This window comes from Scomber japonicus, chromosome 20, assembly GCF_027409825.1.
Source record: "Scomber japonicus isolate fScoJap1 chromosome 20, fScoJap1.pri, whole genome shotgun sequence".
Taxonomy (NCBI): Eukaryota; Metazoa; Chordata; class Actinopteri; order Scombriformes; family Scombridae; genus Scomber; species Scomber japonicus.
Genome location: NC_070597.1, coordinates 10,121,625 through 10,140,962, shown reverse-complemented (window position 1 = coordinate 10,140,962; position 19,338 = coordinate 10,121,625). Strand labels below are relative to the sequence as shown.

Here is a 19,338-nt window from a genome sequence, read left to right as displayed (position 1 = left end):
TCAAGCCCACAGCAGGTTCAGGTCTGGGGGTTTTTTTGGGCAGCGAGTCGCACATGTTCGCATTTTAATATTTTATCCACCGGCCCGAGTTCATTGAAATGAAGGAGACTAGATTCTGTCTTGTGGTTCTTGCTTTGAAGTCCTTCTCCAGAGCACAGTGTCACTTTTGCCATCACTTTTCATGACGGATAAACTTCACTCCTGATGCTGTAAATGCTACTTTTATTTCTCCTAATGCATATTTTATTTTAAAAAAAGCTTGTTTTCAATCACAGTTTATATTCTGCTCTGCTTTATTCTATATATAGTCCTCCTCAGCATTGATTTGCTAATTTACTCACAGATTGAAGCTTAAAAAAAAAAGAAACCCTAGCCTGTGGATAGAGGTGTGATGTTCAGACTCTAAAACAAACCGCTCGCTCGCTCTGATTATATGAATATAAATTTTGTATATGTGAAATATGAAGTATGTATATATCTCATTACAGGTGTTTGTGTAGGTGCATGTTTTTTTGTTGAGGTTTTTTTTTTTTTTTTTTTTGCGCAACACAACTCAAAACATGGCGATGGATGTTATTTCACACCCCCACAGAGAAACACAGTGCATTTGGATGCACCCACATGTTCTCATATACAGTACACACACACACACACACACACATGCTTCCTCATTCAGGAGCGGGGGTGGAGAGCAGAGGGAGAGAGGTGGTGGGCATCGAAAGGGAGAGAGAGAGAGAGAGAGAGAGACGCAACAAGTCGGAGATAGAGCTTTCAGGGTAGAAACAGGGTGAAAATGGAAGAAGAAATAATCTCATGAAAGGATATGAAGATCTTGGGAGAAGGAGGGATGAGCGAGGGAGAAGGGCAGACGAAACCCATCTGCTCTGATATTCCTTTTATTCAGCTAATCCCTCTTTTTTTCCCCCCTTCCTCCCTCAATGGCTCTAATCATCTCGTTTTACCATTATCTGCTGCTGCTCTCACCTCTCACCTGCAGGAGGAGAGTGGTGTGTGTGTGTGTGTGTGTGTGTGTGTGTGTGTGTGTGTGTGTGTGTGTGTGTGTGTGTGTGTAAGAAAGGTTTGACATGATCTTACATTATAACTTTATATATTAAATAAAGGTAATGGATTGCAATGATTAAATATTTAAATATATATATATTATCATTACCAATATTTTAATAGATAAATAATTTAGAGGTTAAATTGTCCTAAAACTGTGTCTGACTGAGCCTGATTATTAACATCTTCCAACCAACAGTCTAAAAGATTACGTTTTTATGTCACTTGTAGTTTTAATAAAAATAAATTATTCTGTCAATTATTTTCTCAAATGATCGATTAGTTAATAATTGATCAATAAAATCTGAGAATGTAAAAGAAAAAGTTTAGCATGCCTTAAAAGTTGGCATGAAAGTGTAAAAGTTCCTTCCCTTTCTTCTCTTTTCCTGTCTTTTACTTTTCTTTCATTGTTTATTTTCTTTTGTTTGTTTTCTTTCTTCTCTTTTCTCCCTGTTCCAGTTTATTCCATCTCTTCTCTTCCTTGTAATCTTCTTTTTCACTTTCCTTTTCTTTCTCGACTTACCTCTTTTTTCCCTTCCTTTCTCTTTTCTTTTCTTTCTTTCTTTTCTGTCTCCTCACCTCTTTTCTCTCATTTCACTTCTTTTATTTTTCTTTCCTGTAATCATAATAATTATTCTCTTTTTCTTTTATTTCTTGTAATACTCTTTCCTTTACTGTATTCCTCCTTCACTTTATTTCTTCTTATTTGCTTTCCCTTCTTTTCCTCTTCTTCTTTTTTCTTATCCTTTCCTTTTCTTTTCCCTCCCAATCCTTTCATGTCCCTTTATTTTCTTTTACTTTCAATCATTTTTATTCTCCTTTCTTTTCCTTTTCCATTCTTTTTTCATTTCATTTCATTTCCTGTCCTTTAATTTCCTGTTCTCCTCCCTTATACTTTCTATTTTTGCTCTCCTTTACTTTGTGGTCATTTCCTTTCCTTTCCTTTCCTCTCTTCTAATCTCTTATACTCTCTATCTATTTCTGCTCTCCTTTCTGCTTTCCTTTCATTTCTCATCTTTACTTATTTTCCTTTCTTCCCATTTTCCTGTATTTTCCTCTCCTCTTTCTTGTGATTTTCTGACCTTTGTTTTCTTTCCTTTCCTCTCTCTCTCTTATAATTTCTCCTTCCTTTCCTTTCCTTTCCTTTCCTTTCCTTTCCTTTCCTTTCCTTTCCTTTCCTTTCCTTTACTTTCCTTTCCTTTCTCATCCTCTTTTCTTTGCCTATCTTGTCCTTTCTTTTCCTTTCTTTTCTTTTTTCTTTCCTTCTTTATTTTCCTGCTCTTTTCCTTCTTTCCTGTTTCCTCCGCTCTCCTCTTTCATCCTTTTCTCATCTCCTCTTCCCCTCCTCCTTCGTCCTTTCCTTTCTCTCTCATATTATTGTTGATAACATTCTGCCATCTGAGAAGGATGAGCTTTGTCTTTTTTTCCTCCTCTCTACCCCCCCTCCCCTTCCTCCTCTTCCTCCTCCTCCTCCTCATCCTCCTCCATCACCACCACCCCTCCATCTCTGTCTCCTCACTTTCCTCCATCCACCCCCCCCCCTCTCTCTCTCTCCATCCCTCCTCTCGACTTTGTCTCTCTGTGTAGAAAGGGATTCAGGCAGGCCAGCAGTTACCAGGCAACAGGCTACACGCTCATTGGCTCCGTCTCTGCCTCTCGTTCTCTCTCTCTCCGGCTCCTGCATGGGGTTAACTGCTGTTATGTACTGTTGGTTACTCATAGCGGGGTCTCGGGGGGGTTTCAGCAGCATCAAGCCATTTTTCTATTTTCGGGATGAACTTTTTTGCATGGGTGCCGCTTGGTGAGGTAACAAGTGGAATTACCACGTTACCTCAGCGGGGCCGATGCGAGAGACACTTAACGTTGTAGCCTGAAGCATCTATCATGTGCTAATGTGACAAATCCCGTTAAAACAACACCAAAAGAAGGGACACATTACATTGAATGGGATTATCACTGCTGTAGCAATCTGTATTATAAGCGTTGTCAATCTGTAAAAAAAAGGGGGAAAAATCTCTATTCTCTTTTACTTACACTGTTTATAATATACTTTCATACATTTATAGTAAGAAAAATTATGTTTTTACAGCTATACTTGAACATAAAGAGTAAGGAATATGGATAGATTAACATATAATAAAGATAAAATGTTAAAAATGGTGATAAAAGACACTGAAAATAGAAAAATAATGTACTTTCATGCATATATAGTAATAAAAATGATGTTTTTACAGCTATACTTGAACATAAAGACTAAGGAATATGGATAGAGAGACATAAAATATTAAAAATGCCAATAAAATGCACTGAATATAGAAAAATCAGCTAGAAAACAAGATAAATACAAATGAGGAAGGAGCAATAAATACAAAGCAACTAGATTTTCTCATCTAAACAACAATATACTCGTCTTCCAGTTTTCCAGGAAATGCACACACACACACACACACAGACACAGACACACAGTTCAGAGTTCACCTGAGAGCAGTTAGCGAGACATAAAGCGAGTCAGCCAGCACTCATCAGATTCCTCATTAACAAAAGATGGCTCCTCGAGGCCGGTCTCTTAACGAGCGATTTGCACCCATCACGGAAAAACTTCACAAGCCTCCACCAACCGTGACTGCTCACCTGGAAACTTCCTCTAATAAAGAAGCAGTCTGGTAAACACAATTATAGCCTGACACATGCCGGTGATTCAGTTTTAAACATCAGGTTTTTATTAGATTTATAGAATAACTTTGGTTTATTATAATATCAATGTTTGGACAAGATTCCTGTTAGTTATGGTAAGATTATGCTCACTAAAGATGATTGATGATTGATGAGAATGAGAAATATGAGCCATAAACAAGCCAAACATGTATCTAAATCACTTCATATGGAGGCAAAAACTGAATGTAAAGATTGGCTAATCTAGATGTGGGAAAAAAAGTTCCAAATTGTAATTAAAGCTTTAAGTTTAAGAGTAAATCTTTAGCATAATGTCTATAAGTAACATACAAAGAAGCATTTATCTGCAGTGGTTCATGTAAGAGGTTTATAATAAAGTATAAATATCAAGAAAAAAACATAAAAGCACTTCCCTAATAATTTACATTACTTCCCTCACCAGAGATTATTACTCCGATGCTGTCTAGTCCACAACTTCAGAGCATTAAAGGATCAGAAATATAGAAAATAATACAGTGAAATAGAAAGGAAATACATATTTAAAGAGCTAAGACATCAAACTACTCCATTAAAAAAGATGAAAATAAAGTAACAAGTGATTAGAGTACAATTTAGTTCAGCTGTACATCCCTATAAAGTTTCCAGAATTATAATAATAAGAAAAAAAAATTAGGGTAGCAAGAATATTCTGATAACCAAATTTAAAAGAACTATGGTACAAAAGTAATTTATAACAAAATCTTTACCTATGACAAAAAAGTCTCAGCACCAGGCCCTGAATGGGCCTGGTATTTTTTTCTGAGACTTTTCCTTCATGTTGGCTTAAAAGTCTCTGGCTGATATTTTCTGTTATTTAAGGTATTTTAGCACCATTCATCCTTGTCGCTGCTAATTTGAGATTTTAATTGGAAACTGAATGAAGCAGCTTCTACTCTCTCTCTCCCTCTTTTGATACGCCTGCAAGACCTTTTTTTTTTTTTTTTTTGCAAGGAGGAGTATTATTTCCCACTTCTACTTCTTCTTCTTCTTCTTCTTGTGAGCATCAAGAGGAGGAAGAAGAGTAACAGTGATGCATCTTTTGAAAGTAGCTGCCCCACCTCCTTCTCTCACCCTCCTGGGTAAAGATGCCCCTGTTTTTCACCTCCAAGCTGGAGAACAAGATAGATGGTGTCACTCTTTTTGCTGTCGTTCTTTTTGATCAAGGAGAGTGGACTGTTTCTCAGGAGAGAGGGAGTGAGGGAGGGAGGGAGAGAGAGAGAGGGAAGGAGAGAGGGAAGGAGAGAGGGAGAGAGAGAGGGAGAGAGGGAGAGAGAGAGGGAGAGGGAGAGAGAGAGAGAGAGAGAGAGAGAGAGAGAGAGAGAGAGAGAGAGAGAGAGAGAGAGAGAGAGAGAGAGAGAGAGAGAGAGAGAGAGAGAGAGAGAGAGAGAGAGAGAGAGAGAGAGAGAGAGAATTAAAGCTTTGAAGACAGCTTCATTCACTCAGGTTTCCCTCCAGATACACAGTACTTTGTAAACGTCTTCTGCAACAAAAGCTCTGCCAAGACACAAGCAGTGGACAGAGATATTACTCATGTGTGCTGCATGAAATAAGTTCTGCAGCGAGTGTGTGTGTGTGTGTGTGTGTGTGTGTGTGTGTGTGTGTGTGTGTGTGTGTGTGTGTGTGTGTGTGTGTGTGTGTGAAATCTCTGGACCCCCCATCCTTGTGTAACGAGCACAGAGTGTGAGGCGAATGGACAGGATGAATGATGATGTGTTTATTCACGTTGCTAATGAGACATGACACATAAGTGTTGATCACCATGGTATCTGTTTTCTCTTTTCTTTTTTTCTTTTTTTTTTTGTCTCCATAGCGACGAGGAAGAGCTGCGGAAGTCCTTTTCGGAGCTCGGGGACAGCCTGTGTGACTCCACCGCCTCCAGATCGATGAAGCGGGAGGGCAGCAGTGAGAAGCCCCTGTCGGAAGAGGCCGAGCCCTCCGGGATGCTGCTGTATAAGAACGGGTTCCTGGTCCGCAAAGTCCATGCTGACTCGGACGGCAAGAGAAGTACGCTTCAGACACTCTGAGTCACATTTTTCCATCTTGAGTTCAGTCTTGAAGTTGGATGACTTAAAGTCTTTTAAAAAACACTGAACTCAGGTCCTTTAACCCTTTGTAGGTCTGCTGGTAGAGGTCACTTTGTGTCATGATATCTGGTCAAAAATCACAAAATCTATTTGACTCAAACTTTTTTGGCAATCTTTACCACTTGTATGAGGTATGTAATGCACAAAAAGACCATCAGATTGCGTTATAGTTGCTATAGATCTTGTACACGAACAGAATGAGTCTCTGAACATGTTTTTTTTTTTTTTTAAATCTTGAACAAATTAAGTCTGTAAATCATCAAATTTAGGGTCAATGAGAAATCCATGTTTTATGTTTTCATGGCCTCAAAGAGGAAGGAAAAGCAGAGAAAATGATTTTTTATATAGCACTTTCTTGGTGTGACCTACAAAGGTGTTAAAATGTCTTAAATCCTAAATACAAATGTCTTAAATATGTTTTCTTGCTCCTGTGGACAGTAACATTAGCATTAACTGTCTTTAGTATGTGTTTGCGGCCTTTCGAGAGACATAGTACATCAATAAACTGCAAAAAAAGACTGGTGCAACATTGGATTGTGCCAAAAAAAAAAGGCTGTTTAATCACTTTTTGTGTTCAGTCAGCACCATCAGACCTGCTAGCTACAGTAGTTAGGAAGCTCAGCGTGTCAATTTTAGCAAAAACATTTTTACATTTTAATCGGTCCAGGTCCAGATCACGTTCATTGATTCATTATTTCACTAAGAATTATTGTTACATGCAGCTGGGAAATACTGACAAAAATATGATATAAAGTTCAATAAGTGAAGGTCTTATCGTCCCTTTTGGTTTTCTGTTTTTTTGTAATCAGTGTGACCTTGAAAAAAGTATTAAATTTAATGTGGAATTAAAACATCTTAAAGTAAACCTGTGTTGGAAACAGCAAATGGCAAAACTATTACCACCTCAAGGTCCATTTAGTAGCTGTACAGGAGCTTTTGATCACACATCCTCTATAATACTGTCTGTTATTTACGTAGTATCAAGACAATAGTACTATTATATACATTAAATAAAGAGATGCAGGAATCTTTTATGGACATTATTTATGTTCATACAATGGTTTACAGTTTGTATGTTTTGGATTGTGTATTATAGGTGGTCTCTGCTAAGGTTATTTTTGCTATTATTCTCTCTTTAATGCTAGAAAACAGGAACACACTGTATATTTTTCACTTTATATATATTTTTTAGGTGCAAAAAGATAGTTTTGTAGTGCATACAAGGCTTTTAGGAGCCATGACAAAAACAAGTGGTACATAGTGAAGCATTGTGTTAAAAGGAAAATAGAGCATCAACTTAGTAATAGACTGATCTAAGCTTATGGTGTGATCTATATCTCCAAGTCAACCTTTGCTGTTCCTCCTTGACTTAGTGAAGCGGTTTAATGCACAATAAAGTTTGATTAAATTAAGTGGAACAGGATTTAAGACACATTTTTGCAGACTATAGTGGCCTTGTACTTTACAATATAGTAAAACAGTGAAATGGCTGTTTATCATATTCCATAGCAGACACTATAAATTAAAATCAATGTTTAACAAAAGTATGATATGGTGCTACAATGCTCTGTTTATTGTATGTATGCTGTATTTTCCTTCATTTCCTTTGTATTAATACAGTAGATGTCCTTTATCTTTTCCAATGTTATGTTATATTGTTTTTTATCCTTAATTTGGGGGATGGTCCACTTTATAAGTCTTCAGTATCTATTTTTATACTTTTTGAGCAAAATTACACTTTTTAAAACACTGTACAGCTCAGAGCATCATATAGTGTGCTGTGCATATTTTCACGACTACCGGCGTAATGTTAATATTTCTTCTTCTCATAACAGCACCAAGAGGAAAGAGAGGATGGAAGACCTTCTACGCCATCCTGAAAGGATTTATTCTCTATCTGCAAAAAGTAAGTCACTCACTCACATTACTACCGAGTATACTCACCAAGCTCTGTTAGAAGCCATTTGTAACAGCTACTGCTTGATATTCATTATTCAACCTTTTGAATAACAGGTGAGTATATCTCCATAAACATTCTGGTTTTATTTCACGCTCACAGAAGGTGGATTTTTATCTCCGGATATCTCTTGGAAAAAAAAAAGTACTATAATGTTACCTGCCTGCACTTAATCCCCCATAATACTTTATTTTAATGAAATATCAGGAACAAATATACAACTTCATACTGTCGACTCTTTTCCTGTTTACATGTCTTAAAAAGTGTTATGATACAATATCCAGGCCAACCAGTGAGGCTCTGGCACTGTGCAGAGGAGCCATAAGGAGTGATGGTTCTGGCTTTGATGGAGGGGGGTGGGGGCAGACTGCCAACATAACAGAGCTCTGTTGCCCCAGCCTCCTCCTGAACGGAGACAAAAATACAGCATCCACTCAAGGAGGAGCTTTTAGACAGACTGTAGATTTGTTCTCTTTAGGCCTGTGCATTGGACCTCAAAACATTTTCGGGTACAGACCGACGTGTGTCTGAAACATTTCATATCAAACCTTTAAATATTTAAAGTTGGCAGTGAATGTTTGCTACATTTAGGCGGTTTGTGTTTAGTCAACATTTAAAGCAGCCATAATCAACATTTTTTTAATACAATGTATGAAAAGACAGTTTGTGATGAAGTGATGGATTTACAGAGACTTATCAGTGACTCTGCAGCTCCTCTCAGATTTTTGTGAGGTTTCAGCTCATTGTTAAGCCGTCTGGCTGCAGCTTCACTGTTTTTGATTCACTCTCTGTGCTCATAGTGTCATTTTCGACCACAGCGTGCAGATTTTTTTTTTTTAGAGAGAAAAAGCTCTACAGCAAGAGTACAGCAAATTGAATGCTATGATAACAATGAGATTGAAGCAAAAGAGTGAAGCTTCAGGACAGAAACTAAAAAAAATGCTAAAACGTTTACTGGAGCATCAGATACAGATGATAATTGTGTGAGTTTGGCTCTCTTAGCAACACCTGAGATCCATTTTTAGTATAAAGATATTGATTATAGACATCTCAACATGTTTATTTATCTCAAAGTAGAGCGTACATTTTGGGAGCAGTATCAAAATTCAGGTATCATTTTGGCACCTGCATCAAAAAAGCTGAAACGATACGCAGCTCTAATGCAGCTCGTCAAGCAGATCAGACTCATCTGTTTTCAAATGAAAATAAGTAGTTTTTATTGCATTTAAGCCTTTCAAATTAATGGATAAAAGAACTCACCCTCCACTTTCTCCTCCTGTGCTAAAATTATCAGTAGTTTTTAATAGTTTCTGTACTAATGTTGCAGCTCTTTCCCCTCTCGCCACTTCTCAGCTCACCAACTTTCACTTCAAGTGTTAATATCCTGTAGGTGTTAATCATAACATTCATCTCCTATTTTATAACTGTCATGCCAGGGAGAATACAGGCCTGATAAGCAGCTATCTGATGACGACCTGAAGAATGCCGTGTCCATCCACCACTCTCTGGCCATGAAAGCTTCAGACTACAGCAAGAGACCCAACGTCTTCTACCTGCGAACCGCTGACTGGAGGGTGTATCTCTTCCAGGCACCGTGAGTCCCAATCTGCCCATTTTTATGCTGCTCACTGAACCAAAGTGACATATAGAGAGAGTACAGACCTCTGCAGAATGTACAAAACCTCAATCACACACCAGCAGAGACCTCAACACTGGTCTGAGCTTGACTTTTCAAGTTCAATGCTTGAGCCTTGTTAGTTTCTCTGACCTGTAGTCTGTTTCCAAACTATATTATATGGCCAAAGGTATGTGGACGCACCTGTACGTATCCACTGTAGGCCTCTTGTTTCTAATTAAAGGACAGATTTTACTTTTCAGGTGGGTCTTAAATCAATATTAAGCTGCCCATATAAACACTAAAATAGGTTTGCTCACTTGAATCATTCGTCTTGACCTTTAAAATATCCTTTCCTACAGTGATTTCAGTGTAAGAGATCAGGCACAAAATCTACAGTCCTTGTAAGTGCAAAAATGGAATATGTTTATATAAAGTTAATGTGAGACTTCAGCAGTCTGAGTTAGTCATATCAAGTGTGGATCTTCTGATGTTATCGCCATTTTAGTTCAAAATTACAGTGTTTTCCACGCTGAGCTGCACAGAGAGGGACAATTATACTAAAAATACAAGATAGTAACTCCATTTGGCTAACTTTGACTGCCTATGCTTCATTTTATCTTAAGATAAACTTACACAAAGATAAACTTTACACAAAACAAGGCATGTGGATTTTGGCCCCCAACACGTACACTGAAATGGCCTTTAATGGTCAGTCTGAACAGGAAGATTACAGCCAGCAAAACCTCTTCCAGTGTTTATATGGGCACCAGCCTGTTGTTTTAAGACACAGTTGAAACAATTTGAACCCTTCTTTTCAGGAAATATTAAAGGATAGACTGGTATTTTATACAATAGTGTGCTTCCACCACTTCTACCTTAAAGTGCCATTAATGGCCAATGCCGGCTCCAGTAGACTCCCATTCAAAAAGCATCAACTCTGTACAAATACTAAGTGAATAATTTTTTTCAATGAGTCATTATAGTCTCGATCTCCAGATTTAGACCCTCTAATAAATGTGTTGGTGTCATTTAGGAAATTATTGCTCCTTTAATAAGATTTGAAGAGTTTTAGTAGCTTTGGTGTCTGCCCTAAGGACGTTGATTGACAGCTATGATTGACAGTTTCCTCACTGGCTCGGGGAGTCGCACTGAGTCAAACTATTACTGCAGTATTTCACTAAATTTAATTTCATGATGTTGATTATGATACCTGCTCTGTTAGCACAATTCAGCTAAAGTTTCCGAAGCAAAAAAGGCAACACCTTGCACTACTTATCTGGAGGTTCCTGGCTCCAAATGGAAATAATGGCTCCAAACATCAACAGCAACTCTGGGCTTCAAATTGGCTTTAAATACAATCTATAGGTTGAAACAAGATAGAGCGATACCCAAATATCCTGCTGCAAAGAAATGGTCTCCCCAATTTGCTGTGTAAGAACTTTGCCTGCAGAGAGCCCTGACCTTAACCCCATCCAACACCTTTGGGATGAACTGGAACAGCAATTGTCTTATCACTCTACATCAGTTTTGGACCTCGCTTATGCTTTTGTGGCTGAATGGGAGCAAATCCCTGCGGCCAGGATCCAAAATCTGGTGGAAAGTGTTTGCAGAAGAGTAGCAGCTGCAGATAAATGCTCATAGTTTTAGAAGAAGATGTTTAACAATCACATGCAGCTGTGATGTTCGGGTGTTCGCACACTTTTGGCGTCATGTAGCCATGGCTGCTTAATCACAGCAGAGCATCCAGCCTCAGCTAACGCTAAGCATGTGGAGCCAGCTGTGCACATGTGCCCACAGTGTGCAAAACACATGCTGAGCACTCACAGATCAATGACACATAAACATGTTGAGCAGAATGTATGTGGTGTACGTTGAGAGCAAGGTAAAGGTGCATATGTGTGTGTTAGCAGTATCCAGGAAGTGGCACATGAGTGGCCACATGTTTCAGCCCCCAGGAGGACAGGCTCTGTGCTCCAGTTGCAGCTTGCATTTGTCCCAGATACTGTACCCCTCTCTCTGTCTCTCCCTCTCTCTCCTCTTTCTTTGCTTTTCCTCTTTGCCTCTCGATCTCTTTCTCTCTCTCTTTCTCTTCAGCTTTCCCTGGGGATTTAAAGCAAGGCTGTCTGATTCAATCTGATATTTCTCATGGGTCCCTAATGGCTCCGTTAGTGTAAAACAGACCCTTTCCTCTCATGCATTAATTGGCTCCCAAATAATTTCTTTGTCAACAGCAAGGCTGCATTCTCTGATAATTATCCCTTTGATGTTGCATGTGCTGATGTTGCATACAGAACCATGGAGGGGAGTTGATGGGGAATGTGTATGTGTGTGTGTGTGTGTTTGCAGCTTCTCTGTGTGTTTTGGGGTTTATTTGTAATGTATCTGCGTATTGCTTATGCATGTGTGGGCATGTATTATCCATCACAGGAACGCAGAGCAGATGCAGTCATGGATCACACGGATCAACACTGTGGCTGCCATGTTCTCCGCTCCTCCTTTCCCAGCAGCAATCGGCTCACAGAAGAAGTTCAGTCGACCGCTGTTGCCGGGGACGATGTCGAAACTGTCCGAGGTATTTTAACGTTACAGATATTTTTTTTGGCCTGAGATTAGTCTGACCCTAGCTTCCTGTGAAATTCATTAAAGAAAACGAATGCAAATCTTTCAAAAATAAAAACGATCTGTACTCCAGAGCCATTTCCAAAATGTGTTTACACATCATTTTTCATAACATAGTGGAGTTATTCAAATTAAATTTTCATGAATAAACACTCCACTTAACACCAATGAAATACATCACTAGCGCTCAGGCATTTCATTCCTCATTTCGATCTGTTGTGAAATGTTGGAGCTGCATTTTGGGTGAACACTTTGTTTTGTTCAGCACACGACACAAATTAAATGAATTATATCAGTTAATAGCCCAACAGCAATCAGTGATGAATCATAACTTCAGCACAATGTAGCTGCCACCATAAGTTAAACAAGAAAAAAAAAAGATTATAATGAGATTTTTTTTTATTTTATTATCACAGAGTTAATGAGTAAAGTACAATTAGTTACCAGGTTTTAGCCACACAAAGCTAAAAATGATGGATTATAATATAAGGATAGTTTTAGTTTTTATTGAAACTGTGTCAGAGATGTGTTGATTCAACCTTGAGGTTATTTCGGAGGCTTGTGGTGCTGTTGAACTGTATTATGAAATACTGCAAGATGTTTCTAACCTCATTCATAACCCTCACTGATATAAATGGGGTGGATGAAATACTGGAAAAAACTCACAGTACAGTGTGTCTTCAGGAAATCACTGACATTATAACCTCTGTTGAAAGTAGAAGTTTGTAAAGGGCTGTTTGATCAGACTTATACACTTGCCCAAAATGTCAGTATGACATGAATGTTTTTTATTATAACGTGAAAATGTCAGTATCAGTAGACAACATACCACAGTGTATTCAATACAACCGAAACCAAAATAAAAATTCAGTGCTAGCTACAGAAGTACATAGGAAACATTATTCTACAACATCAATATTGTATGAAGTCTCAGTGTTGTTAGTAATGGACTCAAACACACGACTCAGAGACGGGAAAGAGAATTTCAAACTAAATATACTGTGTCCATAATCCAAGTGGTTTGTCAGTCCAGTGCAAACAGAACATAAGAGGCAACGCAGAAAAAAGGCAAATGTTCATTAGAAGGAGGCAGAAACAGGCGACAGGAAGGCTGATAAGGCTTAATGCACAATAGAGAACTAAAGGAAAGTGGCTGGTACTGGAGATTTTATCAGGGGATTGGTTCAGGTGTGCAGGTGGGTGTTAGAGGCAGTGTGGCAATTACAAAAAGTCAATTAAAGCAGGTTTTTATTGTTTCCTTTGTCTGGCCCTCATGATGTTTGTCTTGACTCTTTTAGGAGGAGCAGGTCAGATCCCACGAATCTCGATTCAGAACCCTCTCCACTGAACTGGCTGAGCTACGCTCTTACCCTCCTGACCGCAAGGTCAAAGGCCGCGAGCTGGAAGAGTACCGCCAGCGTGACGAGTATCTGGAGTTTGAGGTGAGGGATGGAAATAAATGGGAAAAGCAGTGAAGCGTTAAATCTTTATTACAGTACTGCAGCTCTCTGGATTGTCAAGTTCAACATTTCTTCTTCTGTCTGTCTGCCTCTGTCTTACACACACACACACACACACACACACATACACACACACACACACACACACACACACACACACACACACACACACACACACACACACACACACTCTCTCTCTCTTTTATAGAAAACGCGGTACGGGACTTATGCCATGCTGCTGCGGGCTAAAATCCGGAGCGGTGAGGAGGACCTTTCTGTGTTCGAGTCCCAGCTGCTGGAAGACAACGGGCTACAGAGGGCTCACTCCAGCCCCACGCTGCAGGACAGCAGCCAGGCCAGCCAGATCAGTCAGGCCAGCAGCACCAGAGACGGAGGAAACAGCAGCAAAGCCAGCGCCTGCAGCAGCAAACCTCGACAGGAAGGCCAGAGACACAGCTACCGACAGGCCGTCAAGAAGTGAGACGGGGCGGGGGCGCCGGGAGCGGCACGGCGTTGCACTGCCAGCGGCAGGCTGTCTCCCTGCATAGGTTTTTATTTCAGATCCAGAAGGGTTTGGAGCTCTGCTTGAAGGGGGAGCAGGAGTGAGGGTCTTCCCCACACCCTCCCCCAACCATGACGCCCTACCCGGCACCCCAATCTTCTCATCAATAGAGGAGGTGCAGATCCTGTGACTGGCAAAGTGGCTGGGCAAAACCAGCAAGGATGTTGGTGCAGGAGGTGGGAGGATCGGTTGGGGGGTCACAGATCTGCAGAGACGAGGTGTCTTTGAGAATGTACGCTGGTGCGGCAGCAGACTGAACTGTGTAGTGAGATAAAGAGGTGCTTATAGATTGAACAAGGCACCCATCCAGCATCCTTTCCTTTTCTCCCCCTTTTATTCTTTTAAGGCACCTCTCTGGCCAAGTTCTCCCACCTTTTTTCTTGACCTGTCACTCGGGACCAAACATGTTTACACATTTAAACATCACATTTTAGACAACTGATGGTTTGATTTCAGTTGAATTGCTACCACCACTCTGATTTAAAGTGCTGTAATAGTGACTGGACTTGTACAACATCACCAGGTCTTATGGAGCCATTACATTCCAGCTCCTTTTGTTGCCACATCGCCACGGTGTGTTCACATTCCATACAGGAGTCAGACATTACGGCTTTTTGCTCCTGTGCGTATTTCACTGAAAGTGGTATCAAGATGAATCTGCGTACAGTGCACAAGACATAATAAAGAAGTGTTGAGGGTGTGGCTGCAGTGTACAACACGTGCTGTGTGAAGGCAGGAGACGCTGCAGCTTGACTCTCCTCTTTTCGCTAGTCGCTGATGGCCAGTTAGAGGCAACAAGTAGAAGTTCACAATACTCCTAATATGCAGCAACATAACTGCATCTCATCACCAGGAGAGATCTTTTTCCCTGTACAGGAACAGGTGATCTCTCACTCCAGTTGCTTTGGCTTCTGTCCCGTGGTGTGCTTCTGTTCTCTTTCTACTATTTGGCCGAAATGTTGTTTTCTTCAGTGATCCGCATGCCTGCATCCAGCACAGCTTCTTTTAGGCCTTTTTACTATTTTGAGGGCAAGACTGAGAGAAGCAAAGTTGCTCTCTGAGGTCATTTAGTCCTTTTTCTTCATGCCAGTGCCATATCCCAACGTGTGTAATCTCTGTCTGTACTTACAGCCTCTCATTTATAAGCCCTATTTTAACACTCACCAGGCAGACCCTGAATGTTCTTGTTTTTTCAATATTTTTACAGTATTTTACAGTTGTTTGTTGATGTTGAACCTATTCCTCCTGTGTACGTCAAGTGTATGATGAAATATATTGAAAATGTAAAAGGAAATATGTTATCCATACTCTTTGTAAACATCCAGGATATGTTGTGTATATATAACGCACCACCTGCTTATATTGTAGGATATATGACAGTATATTTACAATATATTCAACACACTGTTGTGAAGATGCATTATTAGGTACACAGTCACACAAAGTTGACATATTCTTCTTGTGAGTCCCAAAAGCGCTACATGATAATCATGTGTTGCTTTGTTGTATTTGTCGTTGTCGGTTTTTTTTGGTTTTTTTTACATGGTGGTAATAATTCAGCACAATATGAGTATTATAGTAAAGCCTATGTACCTATCAAAGATTAGTAAGTGATCAAAGGGTGTTTGTGAGGATTATGCCAAGCGGTGGTGAAAAAAAAAAGAAGCTCATTCATGTCAGGATTAGATGGGAAGTATTCCAAAGACAACGCATGGTTCATTATGACCTAATAGCATGATTTTAATGGGATCAGGGTACTGTTGTCGGAGATGCATGACAAAGGTGTGGAATGTAAAAAAGAAAAAAGAAAAAAAGAAAAAAAGGGAAGACAATGTGTTAAAGAAACTCGAAGAGGACTGGTCTAAATACAGAAGCATATAATGTTTGTAACATATGATTTTTGGTAGCCATATACACCTCATAGCATTATTGATGTATAGCCATTTTCTACTCAGGCTTTTAAAATGACACCTTGAGCAGCTGCAGTGCCAGTGTCCAACCAGCAGGGAGAGCTGTCAACATCCACTTAGTGTTCTTTCAGCCATAATCACACCTGCTGCACCCTGCAGTGAATATGCATGGCATCTCACATTTCACTTGAAAGTGGGTACTGCAGGGCCATGAGACAGGACCTGTTTGTATTAACTATGGATGTCAAGTCTGTGTGTGTGTATGTGTGTGTGTGCGCGCGTGTGTGTCTGTGTGCGTGCATTGTTGTGAATGTCAGACATGCTCGCGTGCATGCGACAACTGCGCTCTGCTGTTCACGGGAGCTTGTTTCAAATGGCTGCAGAGGATGATCCAGCCAGTTTCATGATGTCTGATGTCACATTAGCAGCTTTCATCCAGCTGCTTCCCTGTTGTTAACTCCAAAATGTGCAGATTGGATTTTTTACTGTTTCAAGAGCATGAGATGATCAAATATTCAGGCTTAAGCATCACATACTGCAGTGTTAGAGCTGAAATGAGTAGTTGATTAATCAATTAATCAATCAATCTCAATTATCAGTATTTCCCCTTTTTTCTTTGTCATGTATGATAGTAAAACTGAGCATCTGTTGGTTTTGGACTCTTTGTCAGACAAATGATGCAGTTTTTCACTATTTCCTGGACCAAAATCAATCAGCAGTTCATTTTAATACATTTTCACCTCACTTTATTTATGACTTACACTGTGTTTACTCCATTTGCACAATGTTGCCATATTTGACATCCTGTATCTTTTTATCACTTACGTACCAGCTGACATTATAGCTGTGTATTTACTGAGAGCGTCTGACCAAGCTGTCAAAGAGCAGCCAGCCTCATGTTGAGTGCCATTCATGATCTACAGAGACCAACAAGAATTAAATCAGAAACCGCCAATTTGATTTATTTTGAAGAGATTCAGTTACATCAGATAAATATTGATATGGCATAAATGTGAAAGCACATCTCTCCTGGGAACTCTCATGTTCCTTTTTAGTGGAAAATAACCTGATTATGAGCACTTAATTGTCTTTGTCAACTGGATTTTCCAAGATCATTAAAACTAAGTCACAGATGCGAAGAGAAGATTGATCCATATTGTTGAGATCAAATTTAACCCATTTTTTAGATTCGAGAGCAGTAAAAAAAACACGTTCATTTTAAACTGAAATCTTACGACTTTCCCCCAAAGTGAAAATTATTTAAACATTTTCTTTATTTTTGTGCAGCTGATACACATATTTATCCATAGAGAGTGATCTGGGTTAATCTGAACCTGTATTTATTGAAAAATCCAAAAAATCGCAAATCAAAAATGTTTTTCATATTCATTGAAATCATCATGTCTGTCATGTTTTCCTGGTGTGATTGTGAATGTTGTTTTTTTTCTCCATAAACAAACATAAATAATACAATACCTCTGCTTTCTTAAAGCTTTCTTAAGGATATATTATTCATTTATTAATAACTGATGAGGTTAAATTTGATTTTTGGTTCAGAAATATGATATAGAGTCTAATTATGAAGGGATATTGTGAAGGGTCAGCATATAAACAGTATGTAAAGGTTAAGAATGGAGAGTGGATCATTTGATTTTTACCCAGCTCGAATGATGATAAACTGAAATAAGATCATGTGACAAAATCAAACCAACACTTGACTGTAATCGTACTGCGTATTATGTGTATATTCCAGGAGCAAACTCTCTGCAGTGTGGGTGGATGTATAGTGTGAAAAGCAAGGCAACTCTTTAGAGCCTCCACCTTGATAAAGTCTCCAAGGCTCCCTCTCTCTCCTCTCTTCCTCTCTGTCTCCTCCCCACCTCCTCTCTCCTCATCATGTGTTGTCACCGCTCAGTTACATCAAAGAGCAGCTGCAGGATCTCCATGGCACTGGTTAGCATGGAAATGGCTCGTTCCCCTGGTGATGCTCTCTGTGATGCTTCGAGTGAAAGTCACCCATGGTGTGCGGCGCTCACAGCGGCACCACACCTCTGTTAAAGCAGCAGCAGTGCAGCATGCCTGCAGCCGTTTGGGGCGAGCTGTCATTTAAACGTGCACTTGTACTTGTTTTTCATTTTCTGCCCATCACAGCCTCATCTCTGAATGTGACGTGTAAATAAAGCATGAGATATTACGGCCTGCTTTCATTTATATTATGGTTAGAGCATTAAAAAAAGAAGGGTTAATACAGTATATAAGGTAGGTCAACATTTTTTGTTCCTGTCTTTGAGCTCATGGTCTTTTTTTTATTTTTATTTCTTATCAATGTGAATGAAGGAAATGGCTATATTTAATGCTGTTGTATGCCGTTGTGTTTTAGAGACTCGAGCCAGCTCACACAAATCTTTTTACATGTAGAGAGGTCTGATCTGATCCATCTCAGTGTTTTTTAGACTGGTGCAGGTAAGGCAATGTTCATTTTATGCTATACATACCAGTGAGCTACATGTGTCACTGCCTTGTTAAAACTCACCAAGGAAATGTTGTTTGTGAGCCTCTCATTTCGGGAGGCATAGAAGATATAAAATAAAAAGTGTTTTGAAAGGTTAACTGTGTCCGAACATCATTGTGTTGAATGTAAAGAAAGTGAATTTACTCTTTTATTAAAGTTTATTCAGTTTAACACTCCTCCCACCTCAATACATTACAGACATTCATTGGATTATTAAACTGTTGCATTTATGTGAAAGCTGTTTATTTTGCACATAATACATAAATGTACAGTAAATGAAATGTCATAACAGTGTATGAAATAGTTAAAACTGGCTCCACCTCAACCAGCTACAACATTAAAATACTGCTTATGCATTGTTGTTTAATTAATAATGATCCAGTAACATCTAACAGGAGCCATTCTGCTGTGGAGATCCTTTTTCAGTTCCTTTATTTATCAAGTCCATTATTATTATTATTCTGCTGTTTCGAGATATTTTTAGACACTTTGACAGGCAAACTTTGAATACATTTTTACATTATAATATTAACTTTTGAATGCAAGATATTTACTTCTAATAAAGCGTTTTTATATTGTGATATTACCATGTTCACTATAAACGCTTTAAAATCCTGAAAGATATTTTAAAACGTAAAAATTCTCTGCTATGAAAAATAACTACTAATACTGATAGATTAGTAGATATACTTTATTGATCCTTCAAGCGAAATGAATCAACTATAGTCAAGAAAAAATGACAATAAAATATGATAATAAATGACAGAAAACAAATGACAATAAATTAAAAGGCAGAATTGCAGAACTTATTATATGTATTGAATAGTTACAACATACACATC

At 39.0% G+C, this 19,338-nt stretch overlaps 1 protein-coding gene across 1 annotated transcript in view; it reads left to right on the top strand.

The window, feature by feature from the left end:
- LOC128381092 (PH and SEC7 domain-containing protein 1-like) overlaps positions 1-13,993 on the top strand; it is a 54,130-nt gene extending 40,137 nt beyond the window's left edge. The window contains exons 12-17 of the mRNA XM_053341044.1: positions 5,585-5,778; positions 7,694-7,764; positions 9,252-9,409; positions 11,861-12,005; positions 13,351-13,494; positions 13,721-13,993. Of these exons, the coding sequence (XP_053197019.1) occupies positions 5,585-5,778; positions 7,694-7,764; positions 9,252-9,409; positions 11,861-12,005; positions 13,351-13,494; positions 13,721-13,993 (985 nt within the window). The remainder of the gene's footprint in view (positions 1-5,584; positions 5,779-7,693; positions 7,765-9,251; positions 9,410-11,860; positions 12,006-13,350; positions 13,495-13,720) is intronic.
- Positions 13,994-19,338: the final 5,345 nt, after the last annotated feature.